Raw genomic sequence first — 26,409 nt, 5'->3', positions numbered from 1 at the left:
AAGGGACCTGGAGAGGTCATCTAGTCCACCTCCCTGCACTGAAAGCAAGACCATGTATACCTAGCCCACCCCCATCAGTCGCTGAAAGGCTTAACAGAAGGAATCTGAATTTCCAGCAGTCACTCCCCTTTGGAATAACACTGGTTGACCTTAAATAAGGAACCTTTAGATGACTGGAAAGCTGACAGACCTGGGGTTTAATAATAAATGAATGCACCACATTAAAGACAATGATGAAACTCCCAAAGCCCAAGAGAGGTTGTTCTTAGTTTTATTTTAGAGTACAGTCAAATCCTCTGGAACTAATCTCACAGTTACAGAATATGGCCATGCATTTCTTGTTCCTCTTTAACAAACCATATCAACGGGATGATGGGGGGGGGGGAGGCGTAAAGGGAGGCTAGGCCTGATCCCATAACACTGGTGGGAAGTGAGGTTCTTGCTTGAAGTAGCTGCGATTCCAAAGGCTGCAAAGCCTTTCAGTTACACATCTCACTCAAAACATACCCTGCGGTCAGGCCTTGGAAGTGTGAAACAAGCCCATTTGTACCAGTGAAGCACCCCAGTAATGACAGATCAGGACTCTGAGGCCCTAGGTATGGAAGATGCTGGTTGTCCCATTCACCAAATGAATCCCTGCATATTCCAGGAACCACAGTCAATCCAGACAGAGCTTTCTCTGGCCACACTGGGGGCAGACTATGAAGGAAAGCACCACAGGGCGGCCGTCTCTCACTTCATTGTGCGTTAGGAAAATTGCGACAATCACTAATGCATTTGCTCGTGGACCCGGAAAGCTCTTCTAGGGCCTACTTAAGGAAGATGAAAGCACGCATGTTTGGAATGGATGTAAAGGACTGCTTCGCAGTACGAGCAAGACAGGGATTAAAATGGAGGGGAAGCTTCCTGGCCTTAGTAACAGCACAGAATGCAGGTAAAACCTCTGTCTCAGAAGCTGTAGATAAATCCCACTCCGCGACCAGGTGAGTTCTGCTACATGAGGCCCCAAAACACCAACACATGCACCTTAGTGTCTCTGAAGTGCACAGAGACCCAATGAAATTCACTGTCTGATATTCTCTTCACTCTTCCTGCTTTAAGTTTGTTCCATTACTCTAGTCAGCGGCTAATAAACAGACTTAATGTTCACATTTAAAGTTAAGCCGATTCATTTTGTAGCAACCTTACCTATTAGCAAATTGAACTAATATAAAAAAAATGCTGTTCATTGGCACCTCGGAAGTAAGATGGCACATTTCTGGTCTAGCTGAATCAAGTATCGGTGCTTCGATCTGCCAGAGGCAGCAATTGAAGCTGTTGTCTGAGTTTGGTCCTGGTTGGCTTTGAGTCACCACTGTGACTCTCTATGGCCAGTACAGGAATAGACACATGCCAGCTCAGACTAGTGGTCCATCTAATCCCATATCCTATCTCACACAGCAGCCAGGGAATATTCTTTTTGTGCACACTTGCGTGTCAAGTTTAGTTGGGAGTTTAGCAGGGAGTCCCATAGATTATATTCTTAAATCCCTGTTGCAGCAGGTTCACAATTAGAGTCAGGCCTTTCTTCTCACGCCCCTAGCCATGCACTAGCTGCATAATCCTCCCCAAAGTGCTCTGCTCATTCTAGTTCAAGCCCCAACACTTCCCCTGAAAGACACTTCTAGTCTTATTAATCTCAGTGTGACTTCTTGTTCTTGTCTCAGCCTCAGTTTCCTTTTAATTTAATAAGGTTATTTCCCATAACACCCCCTTGGAAAGCATCTTGCTCCTTGGTGTTCATATACCCTTCAAGAGCTTGAATGTGGGAGACATGGGGTATTCAAAGCCAGGATGGAGCTGCTTGGCAGGTGTCTGGCTGATGAAATGTCCTCCAGAGCGAAGGATATATTACTGGTTATCTGGAGGTGGTACTTTACCAGGAATGGGACTTAACACATCCTCATCCCAGCCTGGTCTCTGCCTCCTTTAACCCTTTCTGGCTCTGACGACTCACATTCACGTCAAGACGGAAGGTGCTTCAGTAGACCGAGAACTTACAAAGAGGATGTTCACTAAGGCGGAGACGAGAGTGCTAAGAAGCTTAGGCTCGCTTATTGCATCACTATGCGGCACAAAAAGGGATGGCCAGGGTTTGGCGTGATCCGGTCAGCAGGGCAAATTCAGACGTTGCTGCTTTCCAGTTAACATCTCCCAAGTATGTGCTGCCTAAAGCCGCTTCTTGTCTCTGCACCTGGATCCCTGATAGTGTCTCTGGGCTGGGCTGTTTAAACACCTGGGTATTATCCACTTTTAAACAAACAGACTGTCCCTTCTGACTCAAGAACTGCAAGCTGAGCCAAAGAGCCAACACCCTTCTGCTCTGACTGGTACGTCATGGTCAAACCAACCACCAGAAAGGGAATTCAACCCAGCTGCAGTTCAGAAGCCAGCTCTCCACAGGCTGATTCATTTCTGGCCTCGCTGGACAGGAGGCGGCTTGTTCCTGCACCTTGGTCTTCAGATGTAAAAGAAAAATATCAAAAGAGGCTTTACGGGTTCCTTACAAAGAGTCCATGTTTGTCCCTTTCTCCCAGCCGAGGTAATGAGTTAATAAAGTGAAAGCAGAATTAGTCAATGGGGAACCTTGCTGCTGCAGACACTCTGCGGAAAAGCAGGCTGGAGCCTCGGAACAACTGCCCCTAGGAGAGAGAAGAGCAGAGGGGTTAGGGGAGGTAGGCGGAGAGTCCTCGGCACAGCTGCCTGACTGGCTGCTGAGAAGTGGCAGTGCTGCGTTTGGCAATCAGGAACAGGGAGCTGTAAGATTAAGCCCTGAACTGTACAGCAGGGATTGACTCCTAGCACCCACCACTGTAGTACCTCAGTGCCTCCGTGTGACTGAAGGGTGAGGATTCAGCTGAACTTCATCTTTTTAATTGCTAGAGAGCTTAAGCAACTTCTGTCCAACGGACAAGAGAAGCAGAAACAAACATGGGTGTGTACCATGCAATTGCTACACTCTGTAGATATGCAAACAGGGCACAAACCTCACGCTTCTTGCAAGTTACCAATGTAGCCCTCGCAGTCCTGATTTAGAACATCAGTGACCCCTGCTCATCTTCTGGCCTGATCACTCCTTCAACCTCAGGATTCCAAGCCTGCAAGTTTTCATTCCTTTGTGCTTAATAATTTGCCCTTCCATAGGACTTTTCAACTGAGGATCTCAAAGCCCCGTTACACCCCAGGAGCTAGGTAAAGGATATATATATATATATCTATAGAAGCCAAGGGGTCACAAACACACACAACTTGCTATACAACAGGAAGGATGAGCTTGTTTAGGCTGAACGTAAGATAAGTTGGGATCTGGCAGGATGCTCCCCTACCGTTCCAAGCAGTGTCATGGAATTTTTATTTTGAATGATGCAAGTTCCATGGAAGTCTCCCATCCAGGCTGAGTTAGCCAAACCCCAGCATAGCTTGCAAGATCAGGTGGGAACATAACACAAGAGTTTCCAAAATTGCCCTGCACAAGTGGCCTCCTCCTTGAGGTGATAAAGGGTCAGAATGAGGAAGAGGAAGGATAATCCAGTGGTTAGAGGGCAACAGCCTAGGATTGAAGAGACCTAGGTTTGAGTCCCTGCTCCACTTCCTGTGAGATCTTGGGCAAGTCTGCCTCTGTGCCTTGTTTTCCCATCTGTGCGACAGGGATAGTAGCATTGCCCTGTCTCACCCGGGTACTGTGAAGATAACATTAAAGTTTGTGAGGGAGTAATGGGAGCCATACAAGTACCTTAGAGAGACAGAACAACGGCAATGGAAAGTGTTGAACAACAGGCTACAAAGCAGATTAGACAAGACAGGCTGCTGGCACCTGGCGTTGGGCTTCTCCTAGGCAGGCCTTGGAGACCTTTACAGCCTAAGTATGAACATGGCCAAACCCACACTGCCAGGGAAATCCTGCTGTTGGCTACGACTTCAACTAAGTAAAACTGCCGGCTGCAGCCCTCACCTGAGCACTGAGGTGTCTCCAACACTGAACCCAGTATATAAACACAGGAGAGTACGGAGGGAGGCCGGCACGTAACCTGCATGGCAAAGAGAGAGGATCAAGGAGGAGAATGGACACAAGCTGCACTATGCAGGGAGAGAGAACATCAGACAGCACACAGGACTAGGTGTAAGTGGGAATACTGAAAGTGTCAGCATCAGGCTAAAGGCCAAGTTACTGATAAATAATTCACACCATGACATACTGAGTCAGTCAATTACAACGGACGTGTGCAAATATTGAGTTACCGGGACACATTCAAAATGTGGCACTATAAACCTGCATCCCCAGCTCCATCTGCACACTAAGGAACCAGCTGTTACCCAGAAAATGCTATAGCAAAGGTTCAGCTCCCATTCCCTTTAGGTTTCCCTTCATTCCCAATCTGCCACGTCTGAGAACTCAACGTGAAGAGAGTGTGTGTGTTTGGGGGTGGCAAGGCTGGCTGAGCTGGAGAAAACAGCTTCGCTTGTTCTCATTTCTCCCCGATGCCCATCCTCCTTGCTTGGATTCGCCTCTTGATCGTCTGGCCCTCTCGCCCCCTTTGGGGCGCTGCCCCCTGTGCTAGAGCAGTCTCTGATCCTATCTCCCTATTCTCGTTCCTATCGGACCACATCACTGATAAGCTCTGCATCCCTCTTTAACTATTGTCCCATGTCTTGTTCGTGCCTTCTGACTGAAGAGTCTTTGGGACAGAGAATGCATCGTACACCGTGTAAGGGACTATATAATGTATGGTTCCATTTGAAAGTGTTAAGACTATTATTGAAAACTACTGACTGTCGATCTCTGTCAAAAGAAAAAAGGTCTCACAGAATGGAGAACAAAACATTAGGCCTGAGAATGATAGACATACCCGCAATTGTTCACGGCCATGAGATCTCCCACTAGAAGGAAGGGATACGTCAGCATGCTCACAGCAATCTGAAACCAAGAATCACCAAACTGAGCCGCTCCCTTCTGCACTACTCAACTCTAAAAGCAGCAGGAAACAATAAGGTCAAGCAGGAAGGCTTCATGCAACAATAGGACAGGTTGGAAGTGTCTAGCACACTTTGGGTGCTGTAAAAAAATAAATTAACAACAAAACATCAGGCAATTTCTAACCTCTGCTGTGACAAAGGCTATTGGTTAAAGAAAGTTTTGTAGTATCTCCCTGCGAGTATTTATTCAGGCTGGGAGATGACTTTCCTCAAAGACCCATCTCCTGTGCTCCTTCCACCCACAGAGCTGCCACATTATTGGTTTGAATGTGTTATACAAGATAGGAAAGCTTAGTGGTGCTGCATGTCACATTGAGTAAGTCAAAGAAGAGGGGTAGTGTCTCTCTGTTACTCAATACATCAAAACTATAACATTTTGGGTGTTAGTGAAGTTACTCTGATCTTTAGGTTTAAACACACCCATTCTGATTTGGATTGTTTTGGGAAAGAGACTCACTGGAACCAATTTACAGAAATGATGAGCACCCACAACTCCAACTGTAAGTCAATGGGACCTATGCGTTTCTGATACTCAGTCCCATGGTACATGGAGACTAGACATGAGCTTACATCAGTTTACCTACAAACAGGAAGGGAGGCGCACCCACAGCCACAGCAGCACCCATACACAGTGCGCACACACACGCCTGTAGCCTGGGAACATCTATGCATGAGCGCTCACACCAGAGAATGCGGGCATGGGGAGGAGGAGAAGTAGTGTGCCGACCGTCTACATACCCCCATCACAAACTTCGTGTAGCTCCGGATCACAGATGCCTGGCTGAACTGCAATGGAGAGGAAAGGAAGAAACCAGTGGGGTCATGGAAAAGGCAGCTGATGTCAGCATCTCATTTTGTCCTTAAGTTAAACCCACCTCACACAAAAGCTTAGCACAATGAGGTTTCAGTGTATTGAACAAGAGAAAGTAAAGTAAATGGCAGAAAATCAGAGGTAGCCACAATATGGCATATACGTGGAACACCCAAGAAAGGAGTGTGGAGTTAACAGATGGACAAGGGCACCCTTCGTGCCAACCACGGCAGTAGCTTGTGTGAAGACATCTTTTTACTAAGACATAAGCTGCCCCTTTCCTAATTTTATCCAGGCCACCAGTCATTGGTTACATGGGAGTAACTTTTGGTTACTCACAACCTGGCTTACGTTTGATCCAGTAACCTAGGGGAGAAAGATTCTATATGCCACATCAGCAATGTAAAGAGTACAGGAGGAAAAAATGAACAGTTCAACCCACTGGTTCTACTTTCTATGTATTCACAGTTTCTAATGATTGGCAGTTTCATCACACTTTCCTACCTGTCTTGTACCCTGAAACCTGGCTGCTTTGCATAGTTATAACGTAGCCTAAGAAACCATCGAAACCACTTGTAAGTCTGTTTCCATTAGGATATTTGGGGGAGGGAGGGGTAAGAGCGGAGGCCAAGCATTTGAGTCAATAGATCTAACACAGCCCAATGGTTTTAGACCAAAATGAAAAGGGTCCATTTTCTAGTTCAGATGCAGCTGAGCTTGTGATGTTCGCACCATTTTAGGCTGAAGACTTGGAACAGCAGAGTCTGAACCCAAACTCCAGCCCCAATTCATGCTTGAGCCTGACCTCTTCCCCTCCAAATCTCAACCTAAACTGGACCCCGATTTGAACATAACATCTTCATCCCTCTTTTAGGGCCTGATCCGAAGCCCACTGATTTCTACGCAGCCTACTTTCCATTAACCCCTCTATTTTAAGGTCTGACTACAAACCACCTGATGCTGGAGCGAAGGCATCAAAACCCCCTGCTGCTCCAGTTCAACAGAATCACCACTTACATTGTCATCCACTGCATAGGTGTTGATGAAATGAGCCAAGATGTTACAGCACCACAAGAAGACCACGTCTCCCAGGATGTGAGGGACTAAACCACTGAAAGAATAAGAACATGAACATAAGGCAGAAAGTCTCCTGGGCTACCGTCAGCATCCCACAACTGGGATGGGAGAAAACACCCAGAAGGGCTTTGGAAACTGGGTTTGTTCTTGATGGAATATTTAAGTCATGTATTGCTGATTAAATATGCCAAACTGACACCCCTGAAAACAGAAATCCTGCTTATTCAGGTCCAGCTCAGATAGTGGCAATGAAAGCTTTCCCCTTCCTCTCCCCCACTAACCCACACAAATGGGCCTCAACCCTGACCAGCCAAGGACATCTCTACAAGGGGTGGAGAATTCATTCTTCCCACATATTTGGTCCTTGGTCTCCCTGCTGAGAGCGACAACAAGGTACCAGTTGCAGAGGTTGGTTCTGAAACATGGGCACTCTGCATTGCAGAAGAGGTTTGGTTTTGTTTTGTTTTGTTTAACAGCAGCATAACTTACACCCGTTAGTAATCCCATAATAAACAAACACTTTTGGCAGTGAAGACAAAGCCCTTGACACCTTCACGCTAGGAACGGACTCCAACTGCAGGGAGACAGACTGAGATGATCTAACAGATGTTAGAATTGGAGGCCCCTTCCATAGCTATGAACTGGACTAAGATCTACCAAGTCATCTCAGCCCACTAAACAGTTGCTGCGCAATGCCTTTTGGCCACTACCAACCTAAGGTGGATCTGAACAAGTGATCTATAAGTAAAAGGCTTCAAATCCCACGATCAGCCCATCCCCCTTGTTCTTCCTTAAGCGCCATCTCATTGGTTAATCTCTATTTTGAAGTCTCAGCAAGATTCTTTGCTTGATAATTTCCTGTTGGTAAGTTTGTTTCTGCCTGCAATTCCTCAGCCTTTTCACAAGGACCTCTTAGAAGGTGGGAAAAACTATTTCCTCTTCAGAGTTCTCTGTCCCTTTTACCATTTGGGGAACTACTTTCCTGCCACTAGCACCATTTTAAGATGAGCGGTTTGCAGCCCTTTTTAGCTGCAGAGGTTCGTTAAAGGCTCTTTTGAAAATGGGCACAGCCAGGTTTGCTCAGTTTTGTGGGGGCACCATCATCGAAGTTCTGCTGCTTTGAAGCCCCATAATGGAACGTTCCCTACACAGTCTGGAGCACGGCCAGCTGGTCCTGCATGGACCGTGCACCTGGAAGCATTCCACTTAAGCCAATGGTGAAGAATTGGGATGCAGGTAGACTCACTGGTTTTACCTTTGTGTCTCATTTTACTGAGCAGGCCAGTCCTCATGGTACTCTAATAGCAGAACTCCACTGCCCCCATTTTTAATGACACTTAAAAATTAATGAGGCTTTTGGGAGATTTCCTTATTTGTGCACCAGCCTCAACTACATTAGTGCCTCCGCCACAACAGCCACTTAATTAGTTTATGCTTCCTCTGCAGAAACAGAGCACAAGCCCACTGCTTTAGCCTAGGTCCTATACACAGCTATTGCTCATGTATTTTAATTTCTCAGTGACAAAGGCTTTGGATGTTATCTCAGTAACCAAAGTAGATATTCAGAATATTCCTCCCAAAATTAGAACATTTATGGTAAATGAAACGTGGTGGCTTTCAGAGCCTCCTCTGACAATTTCATTCACAGAAGTTCATTCCCCTTCTACCCACCCACCCCAAACAGATTGCCTTTTTTGGCTAGGAAACAAACACATATCCTGTTCCATTTGTTGAAGCAAGACAAACTTAAACAGAACAGCATGGTTTGGTCCATCTTGATTACATTAATGGTTTGCTTTTATATTTTTTAATGAATCCTGTGCTGTGAATGGCTGAACAGCTTTGAAGACTGCAGTTAATGTTGCCAGAGGAACAATACAAGCAGGGATATATAACTGAGGATTAGCTATATAGCGAAGTAATTCACACGCACGCACGAGCAAGAGATACGACAGAGAAAATGAAGGTTCTCATTTTTCAGATAGTTTGGTTTTAATTTATAATTTTAAAATATTCATATAGTGTAAAAATATTTTCTCTCTACAGTAATTCACAAGAAACATTTGGACGGCAGTGCCCTGAATAGTTGCAAATACAATGCAGCTGTGCTTAATGCTAATGAAGGAGGGAGGATTCTTGACATTGTTACTAGTCTGGAAGTAGTGTTTACTGGGTCTCTGCTTTTGTAAATAGACCTTTCCCCCATTTTCTTTCTATGGAGCTGGATCTCTAGGGTTACATTTATGGTAAGAACCATAATGCGTTACTATCCTTACTCAGTCAGAGATGGAAAAGAAAAATGTGCATGACGTATCAAAATCCAACGACATATCTATTATGCAAGGGCTAGCATTGGAATTCCTACAGCCCTAAGAGAGAATCAGGTATAGCTTTCCAAACAGGGCCTGAGAAAGAAGTTTTCACTTAACAGCTTAAGGACTTCATTTCAGAGAAGAGAGATCAAATGATCACCCTGTCACACTGGCAGGCAGGGTGCTACTGACATGAGAGAAGCAGAATAAGGAGGACATGGAATTCTGCCTCCATGGAACCATCGAATGCAACCCATAGCCAGTTGAGTTTGATGAATTTAGTGCTATTGGATTTGCATTGACGCACTTCCTGTGAGCTATTAAGTTTAAATGGGTTACCAACAGAGTTTATTTTATATGGGGAAGGGAGCACGGTCAGCTTCTTCATACAGCATTTCTTAGTGCCTCCATCTCTCTGTACAGGTTCTAACGAAAGGAGAATGTGAGCAGAGGCTAAAGGGAAGCACAGCTCCCTCTTCTGGGCTTTGGGTCCCCAATACCACCACCCTCTTTGGCTCAATGTGGTTCCGATTCACCAGCCAGATAATCTGAAGAGGTAGCAGTGGGAGGAATTGGTGTTTAGCTGAAGAATTTCTGGGACTTCCAGCCTTCACAATCAGGCAGAGGAGTCCAGCTAGGTGTCCTCTATTCACAGTCGCCTTTACCAAAAACATCTGTCCCTCCCTTGCAAGAGGAGTAGGTGTAAGAGACCCTGCTACAAGAGCCCTTCCCCTCACCAGGGGGCAGCAGAGAACACAGATTTTGCATGAACTCTTCTGAACTGTCTTTAAATAGTCTCAAGTGCAGAACATTTGATGGGGTAGTCCAACATTTGCCAGGAAACACCTGCCATAACCCCACATTTTTGTTTGTGCTTTGACACAGCTTCCCCATCGTGGTTGCAGAGAGCATCGGGGAGGTACTGCTGCACACTTTTTTCCGCATGGATGGCTATGGCCCTGCTAAGTGATTGAAGCTCCTTTCAAATATTTCTTCCCCTTCCTCTTATCATGTCCTACAACCTAAGATACTGCAATGCTGCATCACCATGTGACCTCAAGACCCATCCCAATGGCAAGCAGAACTGATGAGCTTCCTCCTCCTTACGTTGTTCTATGTTAGCCACCGAAGGCAAGAGGACTGTGGACTCAAGGCAGAGGAGAAACCTGCAATTTGTGAGCAAGGAAAGAGGCATAAAAACTGCAAGGGGGAAGTTCACACACACACCAGGATGCTGAACTGTTGAGCAAGAATGCAACAAGACAGCAGAAGCATGGGAAAGTTCCTAGAGGAGACGAGTGGCCATGTGACAAGGCCAAAAGCTGTTTAAACTGAAACCTGGATGCCACACAATACACAACTGGGACCAAATCCTTGATTCAGGAAAGCATCTCTGTTCAGGATAGTGTTTAAGTGTATGCTTCAACGTGTCTTAAGCACATGATTAAAGTCCTATTGTCTTCCAGAAGTTCAGCATGTGCTTCAGTGCTTTCCTGACCCAGCATCCAACTAAGTAGGCCTTTCCCAGCATCAGACCATTTTCACTTATGAATTCAGACTATTACCAGCATTTAACGATTGGTTGAGAAACACAGTCATGCCAACCTGTGCTCATTTACTATCAGATAGTACATCTTAACCACAATGTGCTGGCTAACTTTTCCAGGGCAGACAATTCCCACACCAAAAGCCTCCTGACCAAAATCCCCTCGTGCAGTTTCAATCAGAGACTATTTCACTATTATTGATGTAATAAAAAAAAATGACTTATCCAACTGTTGCTAATAAAAGCAGCAGGTGTTTTATTAGACGTCAAAAGGGGAGGAATGTGAAATTTTGGCTTAAATCCTTAATTATCTGCCAGACTTCCTCTTTAGTTACATTGTCAATTCATCCTGCTTCATAACAAGGTCAGAAGCGCCTTTGAGCTTTACTGCTGTTTGATTTCGACAGCATTGTCTTTAGAATTCTACATCGCCATAGCGAAGTCAAACCTACTCACAGTATGAAGCACTGATAATTCCAACCCAGAGTGCGTCAGGCATTTGAAATCTGCCTCTTACCATGTTTTAACTATTTTATTTCAATAGTGCACCTTCTTCATTTTTGCACTTGATCTATCGCTAGTATCTGTTGTACAAGCAAGTGCTTTAAATGCCCCTTCACATCACTGGGACCCAACATCAAAGAAATGTATAAAAGAGGGTTTTCCCTTGCACACTGAAATTTTGATTGAATAAACTGTCAGAATCGCATGCACACTCCCCTAAACCTACAGGCCAAACTGGTGCTCACACAAAGGAAAGACTCAATCCTCATGCCTCCAGTGCCAGGGAAGTCACTTGGGCAATGAGGTTTCAGATAAGAGGGGACTTGAGACAGGCTTTTTGATTTTTGAGGTTTGACTGCTTTCCCTAACACTTTGCGATTAAGGAAGAAAATACAAAAATTAAACAAAGACTCACGTACACAAAGAATCCCAAGATCCCTTCTTCTTTAAAAATCCTGCCAATGGAGCTAAACACACCACTGTTGAGAGAGGAAAACAGTTATAACCAAGTGGAGTGCATAACCCCGCTCATGATCTCTGGGCAATAGCATCCTTGCAAAGGCCACTGATATCTTCCGGCACCAGAGAGAACCACCCCCATTCCCTGGGAATAATTCTATTGCATGCACAGCTGGGACCACCACCTTCCTGGGATAATCCTGACTTGGGTTGGGGGGGGGGGGGGGTTGTACAAAAGAAAGCCGTCAATTCTGCAACTGTCCACCGGTTCATGTTCAATCCAGAGCTCTGTCCACACTGGGATCAGAACTGTGCTAATTACAACTGTGTTTAAACACTGTGGATTGGAGGGCTCTAGTCTGCTGTCCATCACAAGCATGAAGACTTTTTTTCCCTCTGAAACCCGTTGCAACTGTGCTATGGTACGTCTTTAGCATGCTCTGTCTAGCATGATTCTCAGGAGAGGAACGGCGGGAAGGCATGCTAGAAATCACTATTTAAACACAGATGTAGCGACCAGTACTCAGAGCCCATTACATTTTTGGGATGAAAATGTAATACCGCCACCACCTAGCTCTTATATAGCACTTTTCAGCAGTAGATCTTAAAGTGTGTCACAATCTTTAATGTACACCTCTACCCCGATATAACGCGACCCGATATAACACGAATTCGGATATAACGCGGTAAAGCAGTGCTCCGGGGGGGCAGGGCTGTGCACCGCGGCAGATCAAAGCAAGTTCGATATCGGGCGGTTTCACCAATAACACGATAAGTTTTCTTGGCTCCCGAGGACAGCGTTATATCAGGGTAGAGGTGTATTTACCCTTACACACCCCTATGAGGCATGGCAGTGCTATTATCCCATTGTAAAACTGGGGAACTGAGGTACAGAGAGACTAAACTATTTGCCCAAGGTCACAACGGAAGCCTGTTGTGGAGCCAAGAATTGAACCAGGGTCTCCCAACTCCTAGGCTACTGCCCTAACCACTAGACCATCCTAGATGGCTCTTGCAAAGTTACAATCGTCACAATGGAGCCAATGCTCTACTATGGTCCTGCTGCGACAGGCTTGTGGAAAAGTGTCTCCAGACAAGCAGCAAGAGCAGCACGTTGTGAACTATACACCCTTCAGCCCAATTCACCTCCTTGCTGTTTTCAAAGTCTGGTCAGGACAGCGATCCAAGGAAAAATTCAAAGTAATTGGAGTGCACCTATGAGCAGACCTGCGTAATCAGGTAGACGTATTACAACAGTTGGCGAAAGCCAGAGACAGGATACTGGACTTAATAGACACAGCGAACAGAACAGAACCCAGCCTTCCCTACTCTCTGCACAACACTGCTGGCCACAAGGCCAGTCATCCCCTAGACAAAGCACAGATTTCAGTTATATTCCTGGCTGTGCAATCATGGTACAACCTCGTGCATTATTATTTCAGCTCCTACATCCTGACTCCAAGTCCTGTGCTTTAAACATCCAACACAAATGCCAGAGCTGCTTACCTGTATTTGACTTCCCGACCTACAAACTGGACCATGCAGCGCATCGAGATTACTGTAAGAAAAGAAACAAGGCAGCAAATTAAGCTCAATGACTTTTTAAATGGATAGGCATCTGGTCTGGGAGGTGGAAATGACACCATCAGCCACAGCGTCCCATCATCATCCTGAGAATAGTGAACAACTAGTCCTCTCCAACCACCCCCTAATAGCAGTGATGGATTCCATGTCATTGTCCAATAGCAGGAGAACTCATAAGAACTGGATCACCCTTATCCAATTGTTTGTTGACCCCCCTCAAAGAACTCTAATAGATTGGTGAGGCACGATTTCCCTCTACAAAAGCCATGTTGACTCTTCCCCCAAAAATCTTGTTCATCTATGCATCTGATAATTCTGTTTTTTACTACAGTTTCAACCAATTTGCCTAAACTTGAAATTGGGCTTACTGGCCTGTAACTGCCTTTTTTAAAAATTGGCATTACATTAGCATCCTCTAGTCATCTGGTACAGAGGCTGATTTAAGCAATAGGTTACATACCACAATTAGTAGTTCTGCAATTTCATATCTGAGTTTCTTCAGAACTCTTGGGTCAAAACTATCTGGTCCTGGTGACTATTAATTACTGTTTAATTTATTCCAAAAACTCATTTACTGACATCTCCATCTGGGACAGTTCCTCAGATTTGTCACCTACAAAGAATGGCTCGGGTGTAGGAATCTCCCTCACATCCTCTTCAGCGAAGACCGATGCAAAGAATTCACTTAGCTTCTCTGCATCGGCCTCGTCTTTCTTGAGTGCTCATTTAGCACCTTGATCATCCAAGTGCCTTGCAGGCTTCCTGCTTTTGATGTACTTAAAACAAAATTTTGTTGTTAGTTTTTGTGTCTTTTGCTAGTTGTTCTTCAAATTCTTTTTTGGCCTGCCTAAATTATACTTTTATATTTGTAAAACTCCTAGTATTAGCTACCAAATGAGCTGTAAGAGACAGCCTCATCTCCAAGCTCTGAATACCCCATCACTAGGATGCTGAGTATTATCCTTTCCAAGTGTCAGTTTGTAGCTCATGCTCTTCTAATGGATTCAGATGCTAGGAATCACAATGGGCTTAAATTGCAGCAAGGGAGGTTTAGGTTGGACATTAGGAAAAACTTCCTGTCAGGGTGGTTAGGCACTGGAATAACTTGCCTAGGGAGGTTGTGGAATCTCCATCACTGGAGATTTTTAAGAGCAGGTTAGACAAACACCTGTCAGGGGTGGTCTAGATACTACTTAGTCCTGCCATGAGAGCAGGGGATTGGACTAGAAGATCTCTCGAGGTCCATTCCAGTCCTGCGAATCTGAATAATTTTTTTTTATCAGAAACAAGCACAATGAATTCAGTGACGAGAACTGGCTATCCAGCATATCTCAGGGCAGGCAAGGAGACTAAGCTTTTAAATCAAGAGCAGGCAACAGGTCAGAAGACCAGGACTCACCATGCAGGGGATGTGAGATAACCCGGGACATACACTGCATCAGCATCTCATGAGAGGTCTGGAGAAAAACATACCACATTAAAAGCTGCAAAGAAGCTAACCGTGTTACAAGGAACAGGCCTATTCACTGCAACTGACTCTACAATCATCACCTAGCTATAAGAGATCAGCTACCGCCACGAGAAAATGTTTTCAGAGGGCTAAATTAACTGATTTGTTTCTCACACACGACTCCTATGCCAATTTTAATATTGCTGAATTACATAATATGTTCTGAAGCCAGAGGAGTGGGCCCAAAAGAGGCTTATAAAGAACATAAACATCACAGAATGTCCCTACCACAAGGGTGTTAGTACACTGACCCAAAAGATTCAAAGCCTGGTCATCTCCTAGGCTGTGTCTACGTCACTGTCATTCCTGATCTACTTTTCCATCTGTCATCTCTTTCACTCCTTGGTTTCCTGAATGCGGAGGGCCTGGATATTGAGTGAAAAACTGGTACTCACATCTTTTCCCTTTCTTCTTATTAAAGGTAACAAGTTTAAAAGACTCACAGTACTTAATCGACATTAAGCTGCTCAGGGTAAACTTCTCAACAATATTTGTATGAAACGTTTAATAGCCAGGTCCTAGGGTGCACTCCTGTTTAGTGTCAATACCTTGGTACTCAATATATATTTTTCCGAGCAATTTCACCCATAGCAGCCGTGTATGCTTTGCCCTAGTGTTTTCAGCCTCTAGGGTATTTGTCTCCACTGTGAGCTCTCTAGATTATTCATTAACATGCAATATTTATACACTGAGATTGCTCTCAGAGCCTGCATTTGATAAAGGTTTTCATGAGGAAAAAATGCTCCTAACCTCTTTCACCACTTTTCGGAGAGAAGTCTTCACATCATCCTTGTTAGAAACATGCTCCATGTCCTCCACAGGAAAGACCTGGGGTGGGAGGATTAAAAATAAATTAAATTCACAGCAGCTGAAGACAGATGTGAACAATCACTGGTCTGTGCTCGGGGCTGACAGTGAAACCAACAACGTCTCAGTCAAATTTAGAAGAACTTCCCCTAACGATAAGACTAACAGGCCTGATACGGAACTTTAAGGTTACTGGGGTCAGCCCTTCATACACCACTGATCCTTAACTGCAGACAAGCTCCCACTAGCTAAAATTTGAGCATGCAGACATTTTTAAAGCAACTTGTTCCTAACTTAATAAGCTGCTCTCAAAATATGGTCCAGGAGAATCACCAACACGTATGGCTTTATGGACCATTTGCAGTGGTCCATAAAGCCACATGGACAGAGAACACTGGAGGGATAATCAGGAGGATGGAAAGAAGAGGGAGCAGAGGCGGTGCACAAAACTTTCTTCTCACAAAATCATCCACACAATAAACAGCTGAAGAATCACCAATTTAATGATGGGCACGTCCAGAGAGAATTCACTGGAGGCTGAAGCTGTTTCCACCTTGCTTCCGAGCAATTTTTAGAGCTGACTAGAACTCACTGGTTCTCAGCAAAGCACACACACAAAGAGGTGAATTTAATGCTCCACATACAGATGTGGCCATAACCACATGTACATGCTACTTAATTCTGTTCCAACAACACTGTGAAATCATTTAGTGTTAGACCCAGTAGGCCCCTTATGAAAAAACAAACTTGCCCTTTTACCTTCTTCACAGTCCCTCGGGTGACAGTGGATAAAGTGCTAGAGAGGATTCGAGGAGCAAGGCCGCGGAAGAGGCCCATTTTCCCATCTACTTCCACAATGTGTCTAGCTAGGTAAGAAAACATTATACTGGTGTCATTTCACGAATCAGCCTGTTAGCAGGGAATCGAACACAACAGTTTGCAGAGTCTCCAATTTCCAATCTAAACAGCACTAGGACTCAAGCACGTTATGGCATCTGCTTGAAATGATGTAGTATAGCACCTCAAGTGATTTATCATAAAGACCCACAGAAGCTTCAGATGGGATGTGAAAGAGCTCTGGGCTGCTTCTAGCTGCCAAAGAAACTTTAGCATTCCCCCCCCCCCCCCCTTTGGCTAGAGATGGAGCATTACCTCTGATGTCTTGGACTAATAAACCTCTTGATTATGTTCTGCCTAACTAAAAGAGTTAAGGCATTTTAATTGGATTAGGACAGGGAGAGAAGAATCCCTTATCTGTTGCATAGGGTTTCTTCCTCCTTCCAGCCCAGAGGGCTTAGTTTGAGAGGACGGATGGCTAGGGTGCTAGCATGGAAGAGAGGAGACCCAGGTTCAATTCCCTGCTCTGCCACAGACTTCCTACGTGACCTTGGGCACGTCATTTAGTCTGTGCCTCGGTTTCCCAGCTGTAAGATGAGGATAATAGAACTTCCCTCTCACAAGCGTGTTGTGAGGATAAATACATTCAATCTTGTGAAGCACTCAGATAATGGGAGCTTTCATTTCAAATAGATTTCAGGAATGATAATTTATTCAGTTCTTTAAGATCTTTGAATAAGGTGCTGTATAAAACTTCAGTCATTACACAGAACAGCTGACTGCTAGGAAGAGAAGAAAAACAAGTGCATCAAATTTATCCCTGGTGTAACAGCATTGATTTCAGTGGAATTACAGCTGAGGTGAATTAGACCCAATATCTGCTGAGCACTAAAACAGATTATTCCTGCCCACCCACTCTTTGCTTTCTACAAGGCTGTTTGTTCCTTAGTGGCACATGGCATGGATTCCTTAAATCACAAGGCCCCCCTCCCATCACTGCAAACATATTATGAAAATAGACCATCTGACAACAAGGGGAGACACTGTAGAACTCCCCCTGCCTAACATCTCCAGAGCCATAAGAACGGGTTTTCAATTTACTGACTTGGATTGCTACTGCATTTTGTATTCCTTCCCTCATCAGTTAACAGATATTTCAAGCCAGGTTTCAGGATCCTGTCCATTTCTGCCTTCTCATTTTAAAAGAGCTTTACACAGACTCTCATCACTCCCTGCCCCTCAAGTATTATGACCATTTCAAAAAAAAAAAAAAAAAAAGAGGCAAAGCAATGTGCCCAAGGCCAGAGAAATTCACTGTCAGCACCAGGAGCAGGATTCATGAGTGTATGACTCCCACATCTCTCTCATGCGGATACACTTCTAAAGAGAAATTAAAATGTATTTTTCTTCCAAATATCTTCCCCTCCCCTGCTTCTTTACTCCTTTTTTGCGTATTTCTGTCCCTTTAAAGCCCCATCTACACAACAAACAAGCATGTCAGAGGATCAAGTTACAACACGTCCATATTTTGAAGTGTAAAGAGGAGCTTAACTGTCCCTTAAACCAGGCTAAATCCTTCATCGCAAACTATAAGCCACATTTACATTCACCACCTACACTACAAAACAGAACAGTGTGGTAAGTGGGACAGGGAATAGCAGAGTTAGGTGACATGGTTAAATGTGTAGAGTAGACCTTAATGTAAAGCCACCCCCATAATAATCTCAACCCACCTCGTTAATAAAATTATAAACATCTGACAGTTTAGTAAACTGCAATGGTGTGCTTAAGATTTAGCTCTTCCCAACAACTATTTTTTTCTTCCTTGCAACAATTGTTACATAGATCTAGCCAAAAGCTTTGACTAAAATATTGAGGCAGCAATCAGCCAAAACATTTCAGGTCCCATCTCTGCTTGCAGTTGAACTCAATAGTATCATTAGCAAGAAAAAGAAACTGTGTATGAGTGTTGCCAAAGCGTGAGAGACAGAAACCTGGAGTATGCATCAGAGACAAGACAGAACTGAATCAGGACATTACTGTATTGTAACTGGGACTGAGAACAAAGGCACTTTAGCTGATTTAAATAGGTCCTAAATGGGCAGTTCGCACACCTTCCCCTTCAGAATATGGTCTCAAGCTATTACTAAGATATACTCACCATATGTGAAAAAGCCAGGTAGGTACAATACTTTTTTCCCCAGCACGTTTCTCCCAATGGTTGGAGGTAGAGGTTCATGCCCGACCTTCAAAAGAAACACCAGTCAGCTACTATCCGCTTCTTACAAGGACTCCCCCCAAAGCCATTGGATCACAAGAATGTGAGCATCTGTATTATGTGTTATAGCAGAGCTGTATTCTTCCACGTCTCCAATCTATACCAAACCTTTTCTCAAAGAACCCCATTAATATAGGCACCCTGGCAAGCCAAAACACCAGTATTAGTGTTACAAACATTCCTGAGTAAGCAGTATTTCTGATATATAGCCCAGGCATTAGACTCCACCCATATCCAGTGCAACCCAACGGGAAAGACCCACTCTTTTCCTTATGTTTCACAGACTGCCCAACACTCAACTCTTCTATTACCCCTTCCACATAGTACATAACAATGCTTTCACCCTTACTTAGCTCAAACACATGCCATGGTCCCTCCCAGACATACCAGTGTCCCACAAACATACATGTAGAAACCCGAGCATGCAGCAGGCTCTGAAACGTTTGCATGTTCCAGCCGTCTCATATTTGTACATGGCATGTACCAAATTCTGGAGTCACTGTGAACTCTATTCCATTCTATGCATCCGATGAAATGGGCTGTAACCCACAAAAGCTTATGCTCAAATAAATTTGTTAGTCTCTAAGGTGCCACAAGTATTCCTGTTCTTTTTTCTGAACTCCAAGACTATTCCCCCCATACCTTCCAGTTCTCCAAGACTCCCATAGGGCCCTGCACAGCCCCAGCGCAAGCACTATCAACTCTCACTCTTCGCACACACCCCAGAACAGCCCTACACCCCTGATCTCACACACTCATGTAGTCCCCAAAGTGCCTGTTTCTTCTTCGGTAGCCCAAGCCCCTAGACATCCCCATGACAGACAGACCATGCTCCTGAATCCTCCACACACCCCCAGCACTCCTACAAAATGCCCCAGACCCACCCCTGTGCACAAAGGCCCCCTGCAACCCCCTGGACCCCCCCCCCCCCCCCCCCCCAGAGCTGCCCACGTCTCCCAGCCCAAGGTCACTCACGTCTGAAGCCCTCCCCCGTCATCCGCACCTACCAGCAGCCCCCGCCCCAGAATCCCCTCAGCCCCCCGCCAGCAACACGCCTCGCTCCCCCTGGATACACAGGGAGTGTCTCAGTGACACTCCCAGTGCTGCCACCCGCCCCCGGGCCTCCCCTGCCCGGGCTCCCCCCACGGCGTCCCCTCCCCCCGGGCCGGCCCGGACCTGGATCAGCAGCTTGACGTAGAGCAGCGGGTGGCTCAGCGCCGTGAAGCCGGCCCCTAGCACCACGAAGAGGGACTCGGATCCTTCCGCCGGCTCCGGCCTGCCTCCCGCCCCAAGGCCGGCGGGGGGGGCCCGGAGGCCCCCAGGCAGAGCGGCAGCGGCGGCAGCTGCCATCCCCACGGCAACAACGGCGGGGAGGCCAGCTGGGGCCACCGGCGCGCACTTCCGGGTCAGGGGGCAGGGGTACGTAAGCACGTGACTAGGCAAAGGCGGGGGCAGCAGCATAACGTCGTGACGTCGCCCTGCGTCCGGCCCGCCGGAGAGGGCGTGGCCTAGGGCCCCTGCGCAGGGAGTCTGCTGCCCCCTTGCGGTTCTCGCGCGCCGGGATCGCAGCTCTCTGTCTTCGCCCTGGTCGCTGCACGAGCCCAGGGCTGCCTCCAGCTGGGGCGGCCGGGCCCGGGGCAGAGCCGGTTGCTTGGGTGAATAAACACAACACGCAAAGTAAGCGTTACACACTAGATAGGCAGGATCTACATGAGCAAATTCTCACCCTGAGTGATAAACAGGTGGGCAGATTATTAAGGGCACAAGCTGCCTTGGCTTTGCAGCTTGGATTTCCCAGGTTTTCTTACACAGGTTAGGAATCTCTCTCCATCCTGGGACTAATGTTTCTCATAGTTCAATCTTTGTCCCTCAGGTGTTTCCAGGTGAGAGTGAGCCACCTTACGTCATTGTCCGCCTTTTAGCTCCTCTTCCCGCTTGCTGGAAAACTCTTTTGCTGTGACCTGGGTCCAACAGTTAATAAAAATAAATAAATGAATGGAGATATCCTATCTCCTAGAACTGGAAGGGACCTTGAAAGGTCATTGACTCTAGCCCCCTGCCTTCACTAGCAGGACCAAGTACTGATTTTGCCCTAGATCCCTAAGTGGCCCCCCCTCAAGGATTGAACTCACAACCCTGGGTTTAGCAGGCCAATGCACAAACCAGTGTGCTATCTGTCCCCCCCATTTCCATTGTGTAGTGTTATCTTGGAGAGGTTTCTATTGCATATAGTTCCTGGGGTAACCCTAGTGCTTGTGTGCATTTCCTCAATAAGCCATTGGCTTTTTTAATTAGCAACAGAGGGTCCTGTGGCACCTTTAAGACTAACAGAAGTATAGGGAGCATAAGCTTTCGTGGGTAAGAACCTCACTTCTTCAGATGCAAGTAATGGAAATCTCCAGAGGCAGGTATAAATCAGTGTGGAGATAACGAGGTTAGTTCAATCAGGGAGGGTGAGGTCCTCTGCTAGCAGTTGAAGTGTGAACACCAAGGGAGGAGAAACTGCTTCTGTAGTTGGATAGCCATTCACAGTCTTTGTTTAATCCTGATCTGATGGTGTCAAATTTGCAAATGAACTGGAGCTCAGCAGTTTCTCTTTGGAGTCTGGTCCTGAAGTTTTTTTGCTGTAAGATGGCTACCTTAACATCTGCTATTGTGTGGCCAGGGAGGTTAAAGTGTTCTCCTACAGGTTTTTGTATATTGCCATTCCTGATATCTGACTTGTGTCCATTTATCCTCTTGCGTAGTGACTGTCCAGTTTGGCCAATGTACATAGCAGAGGGGCATTGCTGGCACATGATGGCATATATAACGTTGGTGGATGTGCAGGTGAATGAGCCGGTGATGTTGTAGCTGATCTGGTTAGGTCCTGTGATAGTGCTGCTGGTGTAGATATGTGGGCAGAGTTAGCATCGAGGTTTGTTGCATGGGTTGGTTCCTGAGTTAGAGTTGTTATGGTGCGATGCATGGTTGCTGGTGAGAATATGCTTAAGGTTGGCGGGTTGTCTGTGGGCGAGGACTGGCCTGCCTCCCAAGGTCTGTGAAAGTGAGGGATCATTGTCCAGGATGGGTTGTAGATCACTGATGATGCGTTGGAGAGGTTTAAGCTGAGGGCTGTAGGTGATGGCCAGTGGAGTTCTGTTGGTTTCTTTTTTGGGCCTGTCTTGTAGCAGGAGGCTTCTGGGTACACGTCTAGCTCTGTTGATTTGTTCCTTTATTTCCTTGTGTGGGTATCGTAGTTTAGAGAATGCTTGGTGAAGATCTTGTAGGTGTTGGTCTCTGTCTGAGGGGTTGGAGCAGATGCGGTTGTACCTCAGTGCTTGGCTGTAGATGATGGATCGTGTGGTGTGTCCGGGGTGGAAGCTGGAGGCATGAAGGTAGGCATAGCGGTCGGTGGGTTTTCGGTATAGGGTGGTGTTAACATGGCCATTGCTTATTTGTACTGTGGTGTCCAGGAAGTGGACCTCCCGTGTAGATTGGTCCAGGCTGAGGTTGATGGTGGGGTGGAAGCTGTTGAAATCATGGTGGATTTTTTAATTGTTGTACCTGAAAAGGCTGTTTTGAACCTCATGTGTTTCAGTAACATACATAGCTGAACTCATAACTTCGCATACAACAATAGCACATACAATCCAATGAGACGTTAATGTCTAGCAGATAAAGACGTTTAGAATGATACCTTACAAGACATACAGTACTTTGTACAAAACATATCCTAATGACATGACAGTGGCGAATATTGGGGTGTCAGGGTGTCCCACCCAGATGTTCTTCCCACTCTATCAAGCCCCCAGTAAGACTGTCTGGCTGCTTAGCCCCCATGTTGCAGTTCCTCTTTGGACACCTACCCCGTGAGATCTGCTCCCTCTCTGGTCTGGTTTCATACAAAGCTGCCCTGCCCTCCCCAGATAGTCACTCCTGTTGCCAGAGGAATGGCCCTCTGCCATTCGGCATATCAAAACCTGAGCAGCGCTAGGGGGGAAGCTTTCTGATATCTCTCCCACTAGCAGCTCCTTTCCACGCTAACCTTCCTGTTTGTGTCTAATCTCTGTGGGGTGTAGGACAAGGCCCAGAAACTGAAGTTTTTGGATTGCATCAGCACCCTCAGCAGAGCCATCTGGGCCAGGAGCCCAGAGAGAAACCTCAATGCTTTTATCAGCAAAGCCCTGCTTGTGGAGAAGATAAAGGTGAGTAAAATACACACTGGGGCTGTGTTACTTGGCGGGTTTAGTGATTGGCCTGGAGATCTCTGCAGATTGTCTTAACTTCAACTGCCAACCATTGGATCGAGCCCATTATCAAGTATTTGCTCCCCGCAAATGAGACAGGGATGGATTGGCAGCGGCGGGGTTCTGCCTGCTTACGCCAGGCCGGGATCCTTGGGGAGGCCACGTGGGGACATGATGGCTCAGCACTAGGGCTGAGATACAGGTTGCTGTTTCGAACCTCGCCCGGCTCAGCTGGGACTGGAAATCTCCACCTCCTCCAGTGGTTTGGCGGTCGACGTGCGGGCGCAGCTCAGCGCCTGACTGGCAGGGGGCCAAAGACAAAATAGCCTCCTGGGCGGCAGGTTCAGCAGAGGCCACAGAGGGCAGGAGGAGGCCGGATCCACCTTCGCATGAGGCACATTGGCCGGGGGTGTGGAGGGGAGGCCTGGGCTGGGCACCAGGAATTCTGGTCTCCACAGCTGGTGAGCGGCCCATCACTAAGGCTTCAGGCCACGAGCGCTGGGGGGCTCATGGCATTTCTCAGACCCTGGGTGGCATTTGCAGATGTGCTCAGCACTGGCCTCCCTCTGCTCCCGCTGAGGTCAACAGAACGGCTCCCTCCCGCCCGTCATGGGAGCAGAGTTAGGCCGACGCTGGGCACTCTGGACAACCCCACCCAGCGCGTCCCCTCCTCCCCAGGCCTTTGGTGGACAGCGAGCCCCTGTAGCTGGCACATACAGGCTATGCACTGGGGTGGGGAGGGTTGGCACAAGCAGCGGGCCCAGGACTCAAAGGCCTATTGTGCTGCTGCCCGTGAGCGGGAGGGAGGGAGGGTCCCAGGGTACCTTGACGTAATGATCCTTGGAGCTGGTGACGACCAGGTCATGGTTGCTCACGGTCTGGTTCACAGTGAGACACATCACAGGCCTGATGTGGCTGGTCAGCTTCCCGATAAGCTGCAACCTACAAGCAGGAGCCGGGGCCATCGGAGTCTGGGGCGCGCTCAGCAGGAGGCGCTTGTTCCTGCAGGCCCTTCACTGGCCCAGTCTCCAAGGCTCCCAGCAGGGACCCTTCCAGCCCCAGGCCCCTCTCCATCACCCCCTTGAATTGGGACCTCCGACTCTGGGACACTAAGCACGGAGCGCCCTGGGGATACCCCGTCCCTGGGCACCATGGGCTGCGATCCTGGGCTTGAGCTAGGGGCGGAGAGCTGGGTTCAGGAGCAGTGTCAGAGGGGCTCAGTGCACCATCCAGTCACCCCAAGGGCTGCAGCACTGGGTCCTGCTTTCACCCATCCTTGGGCCTGATCATCTACCCCGGGGACCTGCCCCAGCAGCTGCTGTAGTGCGAAGCCCTAGCGCAGACAGACTAAGCTGCTCGGGGTTTGTGCCAGGGCAGCTGCCCCCGGTGCCAGTCCTGGCTGTGGCCCTTCACCCTGTCTATGCTGGGGGCCACCCTCCTGCTCCCCCTCCACCGGGATTCTGGCTCTGGGGTCCCTTTGAAGAGCCTTGGCGCTGAGGCCAATAGTCCCAGGCCAAATCCATCCCTGCCTCAATAACACAGCTTCCAGGCGGGAGGGAGCAGGCCCCAGCCCAGCCCAGAATGGCTGCTCCCTCTGCCTACGCAGCACCCGTCTCCCTCCCCACAAGAGCTGCCCTCGCCTGGGAGCCCGAGTTAGCCCCGCCCGGACCTGTTGAGCTCCCAGATGCGGACGGAGTTCCCGGCGGCGGCGTAGAGCATGGTGCCGGCGGGGTTGAGCGCGATCTGGTTGATCTGGTGCTCACCCTGCACGCTGGCGATGGTGCGGGTGGTGGTCTTGGCACAGGTGTCCCCGGAGATCACCTGACCCGAAGAGCTAAGCCAAAGAGACAGAAACAGGTGAGCCTCAAGGCAGAGACCCTCAGGGAAGGGGGGGGGATAATTTACATTGTGTAGAATGGAAGATCTAGTCCATTGTGGACTGATTAGAAGGCTGGAGAGTGTCTGTCCCCAGCCATCTAGATAGAGGGTGAAGCAACACCACTTCCTGGCCACATGTAGTGCCAGTGGTGCCAGGATGAGACCTCCTCTCAGCCCCACGTTCCCTCAAGCCAGGAGCAATGGCACAGCAAGGGTGACCCAGGCAGCAGCTTTCGGGGCGTCCCCAAGGGAGGTGCCTTGTCGAGCAGCCAGCCAGACCCATACCAGCAGGCGTGCCAGCTCCACGCCCGGGGCGGAGCAACACAAACCCCACCCCTGGCCTGGAGTTGATGTTGACAGGCAGCCCAGGCAAATTCCCGCCAGTCAGATTTTAGATCTGGGGAGGGACTGCCGGCAAAGAGACATCTCAGTCTGTGGCTGGGCACCAGAGAGAGGGGCTGATTTGCTGGGGTCTGGAAACGGTGCTGGCAGCTGCAGATGGGTCATTACCCATCCCTGATCAAAGCAACTGTAGGGTGCACGGTGCCCCCCGAAACAGACGAGAGGAGCAACTTCCCTGAGAGCAGAGCACCAAGCCACGGAGCCTCCGCGAGCCAGGCCAGGCTAGAGCGACCAGCATTGCAGCATTCCTAGACTCAGCCCTGCAGACCGGCCTGGCCGCCTGGCCTTTGCAGTGCTGCCCTGGGTGCAGGACACTGGCAGGGCAGCGCGTCGAGTTTGGCCAGGCCCACAGGGCAGCCTCAGTGCGCCAGGTACCTACGGGAGGGTGTGGACGCAGTTGGCTGAGTCCCAGATGTCCCACACCTTGATAAAGGAGGTGGAGACGGTGAACACCAGCCCCGAGTGGCTGCAGTACTTGATGAATACCACATTATTGGGGTGGCCCTTCAGTGAGGCGATTTCCTGGCCCGTCACCAGGTTCCACATTTTACAGCTCCGATCTGCGGGAGGAGGCGGGAGCATGTGATGCTGCAGGGCCCTTCCCGTCCTCAGCAGAGGAACCCCACGGCTCTCCCCCCCACCACTGCCTCCCCCTGCTCCCATGAGTGCCCCAGGGGCGAGAGGGGAGCTCAGTCCCCGTGGCTCATCCAGCCCCTGGCACCTCCGCCGGACCTGCCAACGGGGGGAGGGGCTATTAGTGCCAGGTGCGAGGTGAACATCCAGCCACTAGGGACCGGGCAGAGGCCCCAACAACTTGCTTCATGGATGTCACCACACAGCTGTTCAACCTAAGGACTCGTGCAGCATTGCTGCCCTCTGCTGGGGGGACCCAGAACTGCACCGGCCCATTGTGGCATTTGGGGCTCTCAGGCAGGCTGGTGCTGTCCGAGCAGGAGGCTCGTGTCCTGTCCCCACAGTTCGGGGTGGCTCAGCCCCTCCCCTGGGTAACAGGCTCACTCCCCAGTGATCACACCCAGAGCTCAGCAGCCGGCCCGCCCCCGAGGCGCGCACCTTTGGATCTGGAAAAGAGCAGCTCGTCGGTGGCATCCACACAGAGAACGGGCTTGGAGTGTCCTTCCGCCACGGAGATGCACTGCAGCGG

The 26,409-nt window shown here is 48.1% G+C and overlaps 2 protein-coding genes across 3 annotated transcripts in view; one reads left to right on the top strand and one right to left on the bottom strand.

Annotated features, from left to right (window-relative positions):
- Positions 1–733: 733 nt before the first annotated feature.
- Positions 734–20,137, bottom strand: MTCH1 (mitochondrial carrier 1). Of its 2 annotated transcripts, XM_024212191.3 has the most exons (12): positions 19,915–20,137; positions 18,622–18,706; positions 16,383–16,489; positions 15,567–15,644; positions 14,706–14,763; positions 13,229–13,280; positions 11,683–11,742; positions 6,842–6,935; positions 5,752–5,799; positions 4,887–4,954; positions 3,992–4,067; positions 734–2,681 (listed from the first exon to the last, which is right to left on the bottom strand). In XM_024212191.3, the coding sequence occupies exons 1-12, from the start codon at positions 20,086–20,088 to the stop codon at positions 2,610–2,612; spliced, it is 972 nt and encodes a 323-aa protein (XP_024067959.1). In that variant the 5' UTR covers positions 20,089–20,137; the 3' UTR covers positions 734–2,609. The 2 variants fall into 2 exon arrangements, with proteins under 2 accessions (XP_024067959.1, XP_026514736.1); XM_026658951.2 differs by lacking the exons at positions 3,992–4,067; positions 4,887–4,954.
- A 5,931-nt stretch (positions 20,138–26,068) lies between these two features.
- The window catches only part of FGD2 (FYVE, RhoGEF and PH domain containing 2), a 25,241-nt gene continuing 24,900 nt past the window's right edge, over positions 26,069–26,409 (top strand). Inside the window, exon 1 of the mRNA XM_026658956.1 lies at positions 26,069–26,251. Coding sequence (XP_026514741.1) covers positions 26,069–26,251 — 183 coding nt within the window. The remainder of the gene's footprint in view (positions 26,252–26,409) is intronic.

This window comes from Terrapene carolina, unplaced genomic scaffold, assembly GCF_002925995.2.
Source record: "Terrapene carolina triunguis isolate 2854851 unplaced genomic scaffold, T_m_triunguis-2.0 Scaffold552, whole genome shotgun sequence".
Classification (NCBI taxonomy): Eukaryota; Metazoa; Chordata; order Testudines; family Emydidae; genus Terrapene; species Terrapene triunguis.
Note: the sequence above shows the minus strand (reverse complement) of the source record. Positions and strands in the feature narration are given on the sequence as shown.